We start from the raw sequence: 14,977 nt of genomic DNA, 5'->3' as shown, positions 1-14,977 counted from the left end.
CACATCTCTTCTCAATATGTGTATCTGCTATATGATTGAGTGTATATATATATGAATGGAGATTCAATCTCCTTTAAATGCACCGCTTGTGCCTTTTCTCCAAGAGTTGGCCCTTTCCTAAGCAACACGTCTCAATACAAAGAGGTGGCATACATCCAAGTCGGCCTCAATCGATTACTATTAAAGCAAGATGCTAATCAACATGCATTAAGACCTTAATTATGCTTGACACAAATGAATATAAATGGGACCTATAATTGTCTAAGGCCGATAGGCCAATTAGACAATTATATTATCTATGTCGGCCATAGAAGAAATCCGACCATAGCTACAAACATCAACAGAGGGATGTTTTATCAGATTATAATTATTCAATAAGTTTTTGAAAATCAAGAATGTGCCACAGATTATATTAATTATTCAATAAGTTTTTGAAAATCAAGAATGTGCCATAGAAGTTTTCCCATAGGAATAAGAAAGCACTTCTTATAGGAATCACTGCAAAATTGCTTTCTAGATAGTATCCTTTCTTTCCTAATTTATAGTGAGAATTACATTGGTAAAATACTTTCATTATATTGTGCATAATATTCACAATATTAAAGACATTAAACATTTATCTTTTAAAATGTTGTTAAGGAATGTGTATTTGAAAATAGTGAAATTTCATTTATCATAGTACACCTAGAGTGATTCCAATTTTTTTAAGAGAATCCTATACAATTCATGAAAAATAACTCTAACCATATTGCTTGGTATTAAAAAGAAAACCATGTAACAATATATTCTTTGTTATTTACTACCGTTCCTGTATGATTAAGTACTATGATAACTTTTCTAAAAGTTGTTATGACATCCACAAAAAGCCAGACATTTTGAGTTTGTATTATATTTTTATTGTATACAAATCTAATAAGCAAAGTCATCTGAGAACTTAAGAGACATTTATACTCTATATGCTATTGAATATATATGTGAATTTTATTTAGCTTGTGTTACTAGACATTTTGTTTGGGTAACCACGAGCTTGATAGTTATCCCAAGAGATGTTCAATTTAGGTTATATGGAATTTGGAGTAAAATTATTTTTTTTAACAGGTCTTTAGGGCTTAAACAATGCAAATGAGCACATAAAATAGATTGGAAAGCATGTACAAAGTTACAATGAATACTTCTGACTAAGTTGCCAGTATGGATACGGGCACGGGTACGGGTACGTGGGTACGGTACGCTGGTACGACAATTGTTTTTAGGGGGCTGGGTACGTATGGGTACGTCCGTACAAAAAAATGTAAAAATCATAAATATATACATATATACAGTCTAATAAGTAGAAACAAAAGTTAAATTTAGAATCCCACATATCATCCATATGCTAAACAAAACTTGGAACTATCATATATGATTCATATTGATATAACTATAACAAAATTACAAATTTACTATAATTCTAATCTAATATGAAATATCCATTTGTCAAACTTTGAATGTTATGATAGATATCGAATTCATTGTTCATTGGTTCAACCGTTCAACAATAAAATAACACAACTAATAATCAGCAATAGCATCATATGGGTCAGGAAGATCAAGATCAACATCATCATTGACATTAGATGATGTAGGTAGAGTACTGGAACCACATGCAGCCTCACTGCCACTTGCACTAGCAGCAAATTGGCTATCAAACTCCCCAGAAAGTAAAGATTGTGTGGCAGCTGAAAAATCCAAATCAGTCCGCTCTGGATCTACATCCCAAAACTTTGTGCTCCCATCCTTATACTCATTTTATGAGTAAGAAGGCACAAGTTTGAATGCACATAAATGAGCTCTTCCGCCTTACTTGCTGCCAGTTGGTTGCGTTTCACTGAGTGGATAAAGGAGTATGTGCTCCAATTTCGCTCAGATGAAGAGGAACTAGCAACCTATTGAATAATTGACACAAAGTGAGAGGGTGACAATTATAAAATAGTAAAAAATATAAATTTAGAGAGCAATAAAAATTAAGAAACTTACTTGCGATAAAACTTTGATTGCAAGAGTTTGAAGGTTTGGTGATGTATGGCCATTGAGGTACCACCAAGCATGAGAATCCTTTTTATACTTGTCACAGAGAGCGGAAACACTTTGACCATTGGAAGAGTTTAGTAAGTGCTGTCCTACACCCTTCACTGACTTCTGAATCTCTATATGGTGGTACCCTTGATGGATTAGCAAGCATTTCATCACTATAAAATATGGGAGTCAATGCAAATGCAAGAAGATGTAGTGGGGTGGTCATTTTGTTCCACCGCTCAACACAAATTGATTGAACCTCTTTGAAGAAAGTTTCTTTGGGATCTTGCTCTTTTGCATTGATGATGGCTTTCATTTTCTCAATCATCGAGTCAATGCCATCATATACCTCTCCCAAACATGGGTGATCCATGTCAGTATAACGGATCATACTCATGATGGGCTCAGTGAAACTCAAAAGATATTCCACTTGATCCCACCAAGTGTCATCTAGGATCATGTGCTTTACATTTGTTGCCCTTTCAGTATTGGATTGCCTCCATAGGGACCAACTTTGACTAATTACCATGCTAGCAAGTGGCTGTCGCACCTTCACAAGTCGCCTCAAGACGATTGTGTTGGATGCAAATCGAGTCTCGGCAACCTATTCAAAAATTAAAAATAAAAATTAGAATACAAAGAAGACATGATAAAAAAAATAAAAATTAAGTAACCATCAAAGTGAAATGTAGATTTTAAAAATTGAAGTGTTTCCATTACCTTTAGCAACTCCAACTGTGAAAATGATCTGAAAATGGCCTGTGACATGTTATGGTTTGTGATGAACATTTGGATCTCTTCAGCCTCAACATAAATTTGTTTGATCCAATATATTTTCCTGGCTATCTTTTGTAGCATGAGGTTGAGAGAGTGGACAGCACAAGTTGTCCAAAATATGTGTTCAAACCGTGTCTCAATCAACATACCTGCAGCTCTACAATTCTTTGCATTGTTCGTTATTACTTGGACAACATTTTGAGGTCCCGCATCCTGAATGCATTGTATAAGGATGTTAGCAATAAATTGTGCATCCTTCACTTGTCCCTCACAATCCACAACTTTCAAAAACATTGCCCCTTTAGGACACACTGCAATTACATTAATTAATGGCCGATTTGGTATCCTTCCATCCATCTGAAATGATGGACACCCCTGTTTGTTTCCATGAATTTCTAATGGGAGCCAATGCATTGTCTATGTTTTTTACCTCCTTTGCTAGTAAGGTGCTACGCACCTTCTCATAACCTGGCCCTGTGTACCCTTGTGGAGCCTCGTTTACCTTTCTCAACATATCCTGCCAATATGGTGATCGTACCACATTAAATGACAAACCGTTTGCATATAGACATCTTCCAATGGATTGATCTGCAATCTCTCTAGCATCATTCTTAAATGCTCTCTCTAATGGTCCACTGCTTCTCTTCACAATAACAGGTTCTTCACTAATTGGGTCCAAGAATGGGTGGCTCTCTACCACGATATCAGGAAAATTGCTATAAGATAGAGAAGTAGGGGGCCTCTTTGATCTACTTCCTCTTCCTGTCAACAAAGGATGGTTTGAGGCACGACCAACTCTTGCATCTGCTTCCTCTTGCTCTGTAATATATCCTGCTATTTCTTGAGGTGACATCCCATTTCCATCCTTTCCTAGACATGGTTTGATTCCTTGTTGGGGAATGGCACAAAAAAGGGCTTTGACACGACTGTAGGAGCTAGTTTTTTTTGCACTACAGAAGTTGCATATCCATAAAAATGTTCCACCACCTTTTACTTGGTCTATTATTTTGACATATTTCCATAAAGGTGAATTTGGGTCAGTTTTGAAAGTCCGTTGAGGAGTAGAGCTAGTAGTCATTGCCATTATGATTTCTACAACAAATTAAAAAATAATTATTAATATTTAATAGCAAACAATAGATTCTAAATGTAAAATATATAAAATTAAATTTAATAATATATTTAAAATGAAAGTGAAATTATTATAATTATGAAAGTTATTAGGTTTTTAAAAAATATACCTATTATTAAATTATTATTATTTTAAATATGAATAGTTTTTTAAAAAAATTATTATAGTTTGTTTAATAGTTTGTTAAATTGTTTGTTAAATGAAAACAAACAATCTAATAAAAATATAATTTTTCATTTTTAAATAATAAAACTATTTTCAATTTTGCTAGTTAATTATTATAATAATTAACTAGCAAAATTGAAAATAGTTTTATTATTTAAAAATGAAAAATTATATTTTTATTAGTTTTCATTTAACAAACAATTTAATTAGCAAACTATTAAACAAACTATAATAAAATTTAACAAACTATAACAAACTATAATAAAAAATTTAATATCAAACCTGCAAATGGAGGATGCGGAAGCCCTCTGTCGTCGCCCTCCTGCCGTGGTGCCTCCCGCCGTCGTCGCGCGCCTCCTCCGTGTCTTTGCGCCTCCCGTCGTCACGCGCCTCCCGCCGTCGCGCCTCCTCAAACCTCTGTGCCGTCGCTTGTTAATGCAATCCGTGGAATGGTTTCGGTTTTCCTTTTTCACTGTGCGTGGCGTGGAATGGTTTCGCGATTTTTTATTTTTGGCGTTGCTTTAGGGTTTAAAACGTTAAATGACATATTCGACTTGTGAAAAAAACCCTCGAAATTTGCGAATGATGTGGATTCGTCAAAAAAACCGTATGGAATCGCCACGTCTACACCGGATGCGTCGGGATTCGTGAGTCAAATAACGGATACGTTTTAGGAGGAAAAAATCAGTACCCTGTTCGAATCCACAGGGATTCCAGGGCGAATCCGAATCCGATACGTATCGCATCCGGATTTGGGGGGAAAATGTGAAGTACCAGTAACTTAGACTTCTGAAACATCAAGCCCCTCAATGCATCCTCCATGTGTCCAAGAATGAATCCACACATCCCATACCATGCTTCACATATGCACTTCACATAAAGACAAAATAATGACAACTTACTCAACCAGCCAACCTTGACCACTAAACATGTGCTTGCTTATATAGAATCAAGCTCACACAAATACAACCAAGTGGTAAAATAAAACCATGTGACTCAAAACCATGAGTTCACAAAACTATTGATCTCACATTTAATAGTGGGTACTAAGTTTTCACTTTATTAATGTTTCCCCAATATTAAATTAAATGCATTTCCCCAATGTGAGACCCACATTAAATATATTACCAATGTTACAATACAACACATAAAATGGCCCCAAGAATGTTAAGTCCTAGTCGTGCATGTCCATCCAGGTCCTCCTAGGTGCACCACACACATAATAATAAAATAAACATTATGCAAGGTGTACCACACCTTATCCCAACAATATGATGGTGATGTTTAGGTGAGCCCTTAGGCATTGGTAGGATTTCTATTGTATAGGATACTAAGGTGATAGCGACCTAATACAGTGTTTATGAGTGACCTAACTCAATGAAGTGATAGAAGTTGGTACTAATTTCAGATCAAGAAATGAAGACATGAAAAAATGTTAATCATGATCCAATTTTATGTTTGTCACATATTTGAAAGTTGGTATTTTTTATGTTAAGGGTGAGTGTTATGAATATGAGATGGAAATAAGAATAGGCTCACTACCTATATTAGACATGTGACCTAGTTCTTTAAGTCATGGACAGTACTTAGTAGTTAGGGGGTTAATGTGTCATAATCATATATGTGGTGCCACGTGACAATAATATTGGTGAAGTTGTGTGTGTTACATTACAATCTATGTCGGGCTAGCACTTGCAGCTTGGGACTGCTTAAAGAAATCAGTCTCTACAATAAATTAAGGTTTTCCTCTTGTAAGTTGCATGAAGTTTAGCATTTTAAGGGAAAATTTGATTTACATTTCATTTAAAATGATATTTTAATATTGCAGGTTATAGGAACTTGGGATGATCATGATTATGGATTAAATGATGCTGGAAAGGAATATCCTAATAAAGCTATAAGCCAAAAGCTTATGTTGGATTTCTTGGATGAAGCCTCAAATAGTCCAAGGTGAGACATTGTACATGCTAAACATGAATCAGTATTGGCAGCATGATTATGGTACATGTTATAAAAATTCTGTTTTGATTCTGAATAAATTGCACAAATGATATGAATTGAATATTTCATGCATTGAATTTCCATGTTCTCTCTATTTTGAATTTGAGGGATAAATTAGTAGTGTAGATGAAGTTTCAATGCTTGATTTACACTTCAGTTTCAATGCTATACAATCAACTAGACTATTAAATTTGATACACTTGATTGTTTATACCCTCGCTTGCAATGTAGAAAAATTAGACAGTATAAGCAGAGTAATGTTGTGCAATTTAAAATAGAATTTTATATTCTTCAAAGATGCAATTTAGATTAATTATTGCATTTGAATGTCATGTCCCCTTTTCAAATAAAAATAATAATAATAATAATATTTTAAACGGGTCGAGTTATTTCATTTTTGAAAACACCTCTTAACTATTATTTAAAAAGTGTCTTTAACACTTCATTTAAAATTATAATTTAAAATGGGACCCTAGGGGATAATATAAAAGTATTTTAAAATTACTTGGAAAGAAAAGTAAAATAAATAAATAAATAAAATAAATAGAGGGCCCAAGGCAAAGTGCTTATAAAAGAGAAGTCAAGGCTCATTATTCATCATCATTGTTCATTTTAATTATTTTCAAAATTTTAATTTCAAGTTTGCATTCAAGGATGAAACCCTTCGTGTGGATGATTTAGAGGACAATAACCCCTCTTGGGTTCAGGGACAAAAGCCCTCATATCCTTTGGTGCAATTCTATTCAAGGATTGCATTTGTGCTTCACGCAGGAACAATTTGAATTCGCTATCAAATTTTACAGCAACATTATTGAGAGTTTAAATTTTATTCTTATATAACTGATTTGTTTTCATATTGAGTGCAACCTTTGGAAATTAACCACTCCACAGTCAATAAATTGTTGGAGCCCTTGAAAGAAATCAGCACATAACCTTTTTGTGGGAATCACTGGTCAAGTTGGGAATAACACAAAGTCTAGTGCTGCCTTGTCAATGACAGCCTATACTTTTGCGTTTCTTTAGGCTCTCCATTGATGTAATTTTTTATATTAATATATGGTACCTGGACATTGATGGGAAAAAAGTACACATGGTCTAATATCAAATTTGTCAGTATATTTAAGTAATTTGACACTGCATAACCAGCCTATAACAAAACAACACAAAGCAATCCTCTCTTAACAGTTAACACAACCTGCCACTTGACATAATGTCTAATCTTGAATTACTTATTTTTTCTGTCCACAATTAGAATCATCATACGAAATTGCATAAGAAGTCTTTCTTTCAAATCCTCAATGATTAGAATGCAATGTTGCACCAATCTTTAATAAAGTCAGTACAGCCTTTCCTAAATTGCATGAGTAGAAAAAAATACATTATCTTATACCTATGGTCTTCAAACTACCAATAAGAACAAATTTTGAGTGCATTGCGCTTTAATTTTAAATTTCAAAATATTCAGAGTTGCAAAAGAAGAATCTAAATTTGAAAATTTCATAGTATTCAGAAGTACAAAAGAAGATTTTGCAGATTAATTTTATTTTGAAGTCCTAATTATAATCTTGGAATTCAAGGCGCATTTGTAAATTTTTTGAATGTTGTTTCTACTTTGGATATCACAAAAGTCCAGGTAGGAAGTATTTGGAAGCTTCAAATTCAAGGAACGAGGATCTTAACCAGAAGCTTTGTATGTATCAAGCGTTCCATTGCTGCCATAAGCTCAAAATTCCCAGAATGAAATGATATCTTCATGAAAATGATAGTGTTTTTCAGCCATTTGGGAATTTGGGATCTCAAGTGACATTTTTTTATCTTGGAAAATGTCAGATTGATACTTGTAAGCCAAAGAATTTGAATAAGAAGCATCTATATAGGAGATTGACTGACATACATCATTTGAGAGCATAATTCTAAGAGGAAATAATGCAAAAAATTTCTGTTGTGACTCTGCTCAAAAAGTTTGGATTCCCAGAAATAAACAAAAATTACTAATTTTGAAAAATATGAAAGTCCTTGTACCTAGTTATACAAAAACTCCTAATGCAATGTGGCACTGCCACCAAGTATGCAAGATTGTTTCACATTGGTATGCCAAAGATCCCAAGTTGAGTTAATGTAAAGAGTTGGATGATGGGTCCTGTCCCATGCTAGAATAAACCTAAGGGTTCTGGAAAATGAGTATTTGAAGGAGAGAGGATCATCCATTAATGACCAAAGTTAGTTGATTGGGATGCAAAGTGCTAGATAATATACCATCAGCAGGGGAGCATCTAAAGAACAAACCACACAAAAACAAAAGAGGGTTGTAATAGAAACACTCATTCTCCATGAAGTATCTTTATACATATGTAGTTAAAGGAAGAATAAAAATTGGGTTAAAGGTGGGGTATAGTTCATGTCAACTATGTTTCTTCTGTAATGGAGGTTACACATTTATGCTTTAAGCTAGTTCATGCACTTGAATGGTTATGAAACTTCAAGTGGTTTCTTAGCCATTTTAAGCAGTTTTCCACCATAATAGGTTTCTGTTTTATCAATTCATTCTATTATTAGTCATTTAGCACACTAATTGAGTCACTGTGTGCCATTTTATATTCTCTTTTTTGTTATTAAGTTGTAAGACATAATACTACTTTGGATAGTAGGTGATAGTTAATCTTCCCATATAACGGTACTAGTTAATTATGTAAAACAATCTCACAATTTAATGTTCTAGTGGGTTTCTGGGTTTCACTTGTACAAGAGATGATTGTCATAGTTGGATTCAATGCTAGTATTGATATATTGTTCTGTTATATTGCAGACGTAAACAAGCAGGAGTGTATGCTTCGTATTTGTTTGGACCTGTTGGAAAACAAATTAAGGTATTGAAAGTTTATCACCTTTCTTAGAGATATTGCATTTTTCTGTTAGTATCAGTATTCTTTTCACTATTGTATGACTACATTTCAACACTAAATTTACTCAGTGAACTAAGCTAAACCAAATGTAGATTTGATTCATATTTTTACCACCTTTTGTCAATATCCGAACTGTTGATGGTTCCATAGTACTTGACTTAAATATCATGATACCCTCTTTCATTGCAAAGTGAGAAATGTGTTTATTTTATCATTTATTATCAATGAAGCCTTATCCACTCTTGCCATTGATGAGTCATAAATAGCCAATAGTTACAGTACCAAAGATAATTCCAAGCACATGCAGGGAATAAGTGGAAGCGAAGATAATGCACATTATCAGTAAAACTTAGAGTGCAACTTAGCAAAAGAAGAGTGTCTAATATAGAAGAGTTTTGCATCAGACTCAACTCAACCTAAATATGAAAACTGCAGAGCATGTGTACGCGGAAAACCCAAGATGGGTGAAAAACCACGGTGAGAAATGCTGCTAGGATCTATTGTCCTTATCCAGCCTCAAGAATTAAAATATGTACAATGCATTAAGGGCACCAACCCTAAGGAATCACCAAATCCCTTGCTTGAGAGCACCAACTCCAACAGAAGCACCAACCCAGCATCCTTGAGGCATCAACCTTCTGGAAATTACAAAATTCTTTGCTCATTCAGACTTCTCTAATTTGCTAATGTATTACATTAGATTTCTCTCAACTTGGTGAATGTCGAAAGAAATGAGACTGACTAAACTCTCTTTTAGATTTTACAATGATATTCTCAGAATTTACAAACTCACTGACATTCTCAGAATTTACAAACTCACTCAATGTTACTTTCAGAATTTATGGTAGTAATGGACTACATATGATCAACTTCTAAGACACTTCACATCTGCAACAACTCATTTTGTATTTAGCTTTCATACACACCCATACTAACTTGACTTCCACTGTTCCTTTGCCTTCTCTAAATATGTATGCCCATCGGTTGGTTGGTTAAAAAAGTTAGAAACTAATTAACTATTAAGACAGTTATACCCGTACAGTAACTATTGTTAGTTTTAGTGATCAGACTTAATAATAAAACTCAGAAGTAAACAATGCAAACGAAACACAAGACAACACAAACAATTATCCTGGGAAAACCTCCCTCTGGGAGGTGAAAAACCCAACCAAATTTCTCAGATCTTATTAATCAACGATCAGTAGGTCTCTTTACAATTAGCTTCAGCACATTAAGTATTTAACACAGTAGTATTAGGTCAGCAAATAGAACAAGCATGTAACTTATCTGTAGTCCACAAATGGAGTTTGCTGATCACTGATAAATAGCAGACCTGAAGGTATGTGTGCTGACCCTGCAAAATGGTTTGCTGACTGTGAGAAGAGGTTCACTATGCCAAAGGAGTTTACTGATCACCAAATTGCAGACTTGAGGATATGTTCGCAGTGCCTAGGAAGGATTTTGCTGCCTCTGCTGTCTTGTAGATGAGCTTCACTACACCTGCAAATCAATTCGCTGCCCTAGACAGACAGTCTGCTGACCTTGGATAGGGTTTGTTTACTTTCTTCAATAGTTCGCTGATGCTAGAAGTATTTCGCTGATAGAAGATTGAACTTGCAGAATGGAGAAGTTCGCTAAAGATGTGTAGATACAATGAATGATACTTGCATATATATAGGAGACTTGGCCTCCTTAATTCACCTAAGTCGGCTAGCACATATAATCTTAATTTTATCCTTTAAATTGGTGCCAAAACCCCACAAGTTACATATAGGGCATGATTTATTACAAGACTTTCTTTTACCGCTCAGAATAGGTCGAGACCTATTACAGTTTAATTACAATTATTTTGGGCCCAACCCTAATGAGTTTAAATGCATAGATAATGATCAAACTTTAATTGCTTTTAGCAACATTAAAGTGTGATAATCCGAGCTAGCTACTAATTTCAACACTCCCTCTTAGCTAGGGAGGATAACACCAAGTAACCATAACACGTCATGGACCTTCCATGACATCCACCTTGCATTGCCCGCAGAGGGTGGAAGAGGTCTTACACCTCAGCCTTCTCCTAGAGAAGGACACAATGTCACCTTGCATTGCCCACAGAGGGTGAGTGCACACCTGCAAGAAGAATATACAAATATACATCATGAACTTCGTTCATGATATCCATCCTGTATTGCCCGTAGAGGGTGAGAGGAGGTCTTACACCTCAAAACTTCTCTACTGAGAAGAATAACCTGCCACCTTGCTTTTCGTAGAGGGTGGTTCCACCTTGCATTTCCCGCAGAGGGTGGAGGAGGTCTTTCACCTCAACCTTCTCTCAGAGAAGGATCCAATGTCACCTTGCATTGCCCGCAAAGGGTGGAAGATGCAACTTAATGCATCACTAGGACTGAGACTCCCTCTCAGCCAAGGTTGTGTTCTCCACAATTCCAAGTCTCTTTTTGAAGCACACAAACTTCACTCGAACACGAGGCTTGGCGAGAACAACTGCAATCTGCTCATTGATGCTGACATATTCAGTTGAATGGCACCTTTCTGTACAATATCATGAACATAGTGATAATGAGTTGTCACATGTTTTGGCCTGTCATGAAACACGGGATTAACAGACATCTCAATACAATTCTGATTGTTACAATTAATGACTGAGGGTTCCCAAGGTTGCCCAAACAACCTAGCAAGAAGCTTTGTGAAGCCACACTCCTTCACAATGTACTTAGCTTCAGCAGTGCTCAATGCAACTGAGGATTGATTCCTATTGGCCCAAGAGATTAGAGCAGAACTCAAGTTGAAGCAAATTCCTGAAGTGTTCTAACACTTCCTGCCCAATCAGAATTTGAGAAGCCTTCTAGGGTGATGACAATGTTGATTGGATACTTTAGCCTGTAGCCAACTGTTCCTGGCAAATATCTCAAAATATGCTTGTCTGCAATAAGATGAACATGCTTTGGTTTGTTCAGATCCAATCAATTGTATGTACTCTGATGGATCTGCAAAAATGAACTCAATTTCTTCAAGTTAGTTTCCATAGGAGTAGACATAGGTTTGCAATCCATCATTCCAAATCTATTCAATATACTTCCTTGACTTAGAATAATTTCATTAGATCTTGCCATACTTCTAACCCTGGAAAGTAATGCATTAAGCCTAAGTCCTTCATTTCAAACTCTGAAGCTAATTCTTTCTTCATGTAGAGATGAGACTATTTTCATCAGTTAGAAATAAATCATCCAAAATTAGCATTTCACCAAAAAAATACATTTAAAGTAAAGGTAAGAATCAACATCATTCTTGCAAGATCCTAAACTAATCAAATACTTGTCAGTCTTCTCATACCAAGCTCAAGAAGCTTGCTTGAGACCGTAAAGAGCTTTTCTTTAATCTGAACACATTAGATTCTCTATCTCGAATCTCATAACCTTCTAGTTATTCAATATAGACAACATTAAGAAAACAGTCTTTATATCCAACTTCCAGCCTACAACATTAGCTATAATGGTTCTAATATTAGTATATCTAGCAGCAAGAGCAAATGTTTCCTTATAACTATGAGCTACACATCTAGCTTCATAAAAACTTCCATATGGAACTCCCTCTTGATTCTTAATATAAAATTGTGGTAACCAAGTCTCATGAAGATTGCATAATATAAGAATCAATCAAGGAAAGCAGCCAACATAAGTTACCATAAATCAAAGATGAGAAATGTCAATCTTTTCCTTACTTCACTTTTACGAAATGGACCCATAGTACAATCATTATGAACATGGCATACCTTCAAGTGAAGAAACTAAGCTCCCTCTTAAGCTTGAAGGCATGGTAATTCAAGAATATCTTGATGAGAAGCATCAACATGACTAAATGTCCCAATAGAATGAATTAACATGTAAAATAACTTTTATCTTTTTATTGACTAGACTTCCACCATTGACAACATATGCCAAGATTGCTCAAAAGGATATTGCCAGTCTATGATCAACTTCAATCATAGTGTAAAGCTGCACAACATTCTTTAAATGTAAAATTGTTTTCCATAGTTGAATAACAGAGAGTTAGCTATGCCTAATCATATTAGAAAAAACTAAGGCAAGTGTATGACTTTAGAAAACCTTGACAATCTAACATTTTACAAAATCCATAAGCAAGGTATATAAGCCAAATTGTCTTTCCAGCCAATGCGTAAAATCAGATATGAGTATCAACCACTCAAAAGGATACACATTGTAGTTGAGCACAAGCGTATGATCAAAAGACAACTTCAATAAGTTAAATACCTCATTCATCTTAGGTTTCATCATCAAGAGAATACTTACTTCAAAAATGTAATAGGCAGTATGCTCAAAGTGAAGAGATAATATCACAATGAATATTATGTGAGGATAGGGAAAGCTATGACAGAAAATGCATTAGAGCTAAAGGCAATCCTCTACACGAGGAACAAAGCAAGGTTATAATAAATGTATAACAAAGAACATGAGAGCTTTTATGAAGAGCTGAAGAGAACCAAGTGTTACACAGTTCCAGTCCTACATGCCAACCTTATTATAGAACAGAGAATACAGTACGTATGATGTTAGGAGACACCAAGATAGTATGTAATGCCAGAGCAGCAAGACTATTAAGCATTTCAAGATTTAGATAGAATATGATGCATTAAAACTATGCAGCAAGTATCATCAGAAGAAGATAGTAAGGTCATCATTGGGCATAGATACTAAATACGATGACTAAGGCATCTTACCTTTACATGCCTACCACACCAATGATTAGAGGACACTATATGTTTTCAACTAAAGTTCGATATTTTTGAATCTCCTATAAATTTATTCATCTTTCAATCTTCCTATTTGTGCTTGTTGTTATATCCATCATAATACTCCTAGTTTTATATCTGAACACACATGTAGAAATCTTAAGTGCCAAGGATGTATTAAGATCAATTCGGATCATTACATATTCATAGCAAACCACATCAAATAGGTTGAGAGATAAACATTCTCAAAATAGAGAGTAGGGGATAACCAAATACTAACTTCAATAATTCGAATTGGATTAGAACAGAGCTCGAACTAGGGTGATTGTTACAAACCTGTTGTGACGTTTTCACACATCGCCCCATTGCAAATGGGGACCCCCTTTTTTTTTGCTTTTTAGGGTTTGTTTTTTTTAGGTCTTTTAGGGTTTTGTCAGTTGGCTTTTGCATTTTTGAGTGCTGTCGGGGAGATCAATAGGATAGCAGGTCCTGCTGGAGTGAAGTCCTGATCCTGAAAATTTGGCTAAGTCTGAAAGTCCTGATCCTGAAAATTTGGCTAAGTCTGAAAGTCCTGATCCTGAAATTTGGCTAAGTCTAGAATGTCCTGATCTTGAAATTTGACTAAGTCTGGAAATTGAAAAACCTCAAAAAACTAGATTTTGCAATATAACTCCTAGAGGTCTGAAACCACTCTCAAACATCCTGAAAGTATATATGGAATATAACTTAAAGTTTCTATCTTTCTTCTTTCTTATACTTAAGTGTTATATTCCATAAAGATTATCCTGATAGAGAGTTCAAAAAGTCAAATTTCGCTCCTGTCCTTCACTGAGGATCCAGAGCGAATTTCGCTCCTGTCCCTCTCCAAGGGACCAGGGCGAAAGGGGCTTATTTGAGTCATTCCTGGCCTTGTTTGGTCAGATTGAAACATCAAAGGCATGGTGAAGGACGAAATGAGCATGATAGAGCATCCAGACTTGATCAAAGACAATGAAATGATGGAGTTTTTGTCTACAAAGGTAAAAGCGCTCCTCTCCCTCACCAAGGGACCAGAGCGATTTTCTCTATATACACATTCTTAGACTTTTCTTAGACTTGAACTCTTATTCATGGCGTGTAACAAGATGATATCTTCCTTAGCCAAGACATTTCATGGTGAAAAGTGAAGCATTTTGGCCTAGA

The 14,977-nt window shown here is 35.1% G+C and overlaps 1 protein-coding gene across 4 annotated transcripts in view; it reads left to right on the top strand.

Annotated features, from left to right (window-relative positions):
- Nucleotides 1–14,977, top strand: part of LOC131042706 (uncharacterized) — a 77,328-nt gene that overhangs the window by 34,683 nt on the left and 27,668 nt on the right. For all 4 annotated transcript variants that reach the window (XM_057976033.2, XM_057976031.2, XM_057976032.2 and 1 more), the window contains exons 3-4: nucleotides 5,958–6,079; nucleotides 8,937–8,997. In XM_057976033.2, coding sequence (XP_057832016.2) covers nucleotides 5,958–6,079; nucleotides 8,937–8,997 — 183 coding nt within the window. The remainder of the gene's footprint in view (nucleotides 1–5,957; nucleotides 6,080–8,936; nucleotides 8,998–14,977) is intronic.

Source organism: Cryptomeria japonica, chromosome 4 (assembly GCF_030272615.1).
Source record: "Cryptomeria japonica chromosome 4, Sugi_1.0, whole genome shotgun sequence".
NCBI classification, from domain to species: Eukaryota; Viridiplantae; Streptophyta; class Pinopsida; order Cupressales; family Cupressaceae; genus Cryptomeria; species Cryptomeria japonica.
This window is presented reverse-complemented; position numbering and strand designations above follow the sequence as displayed.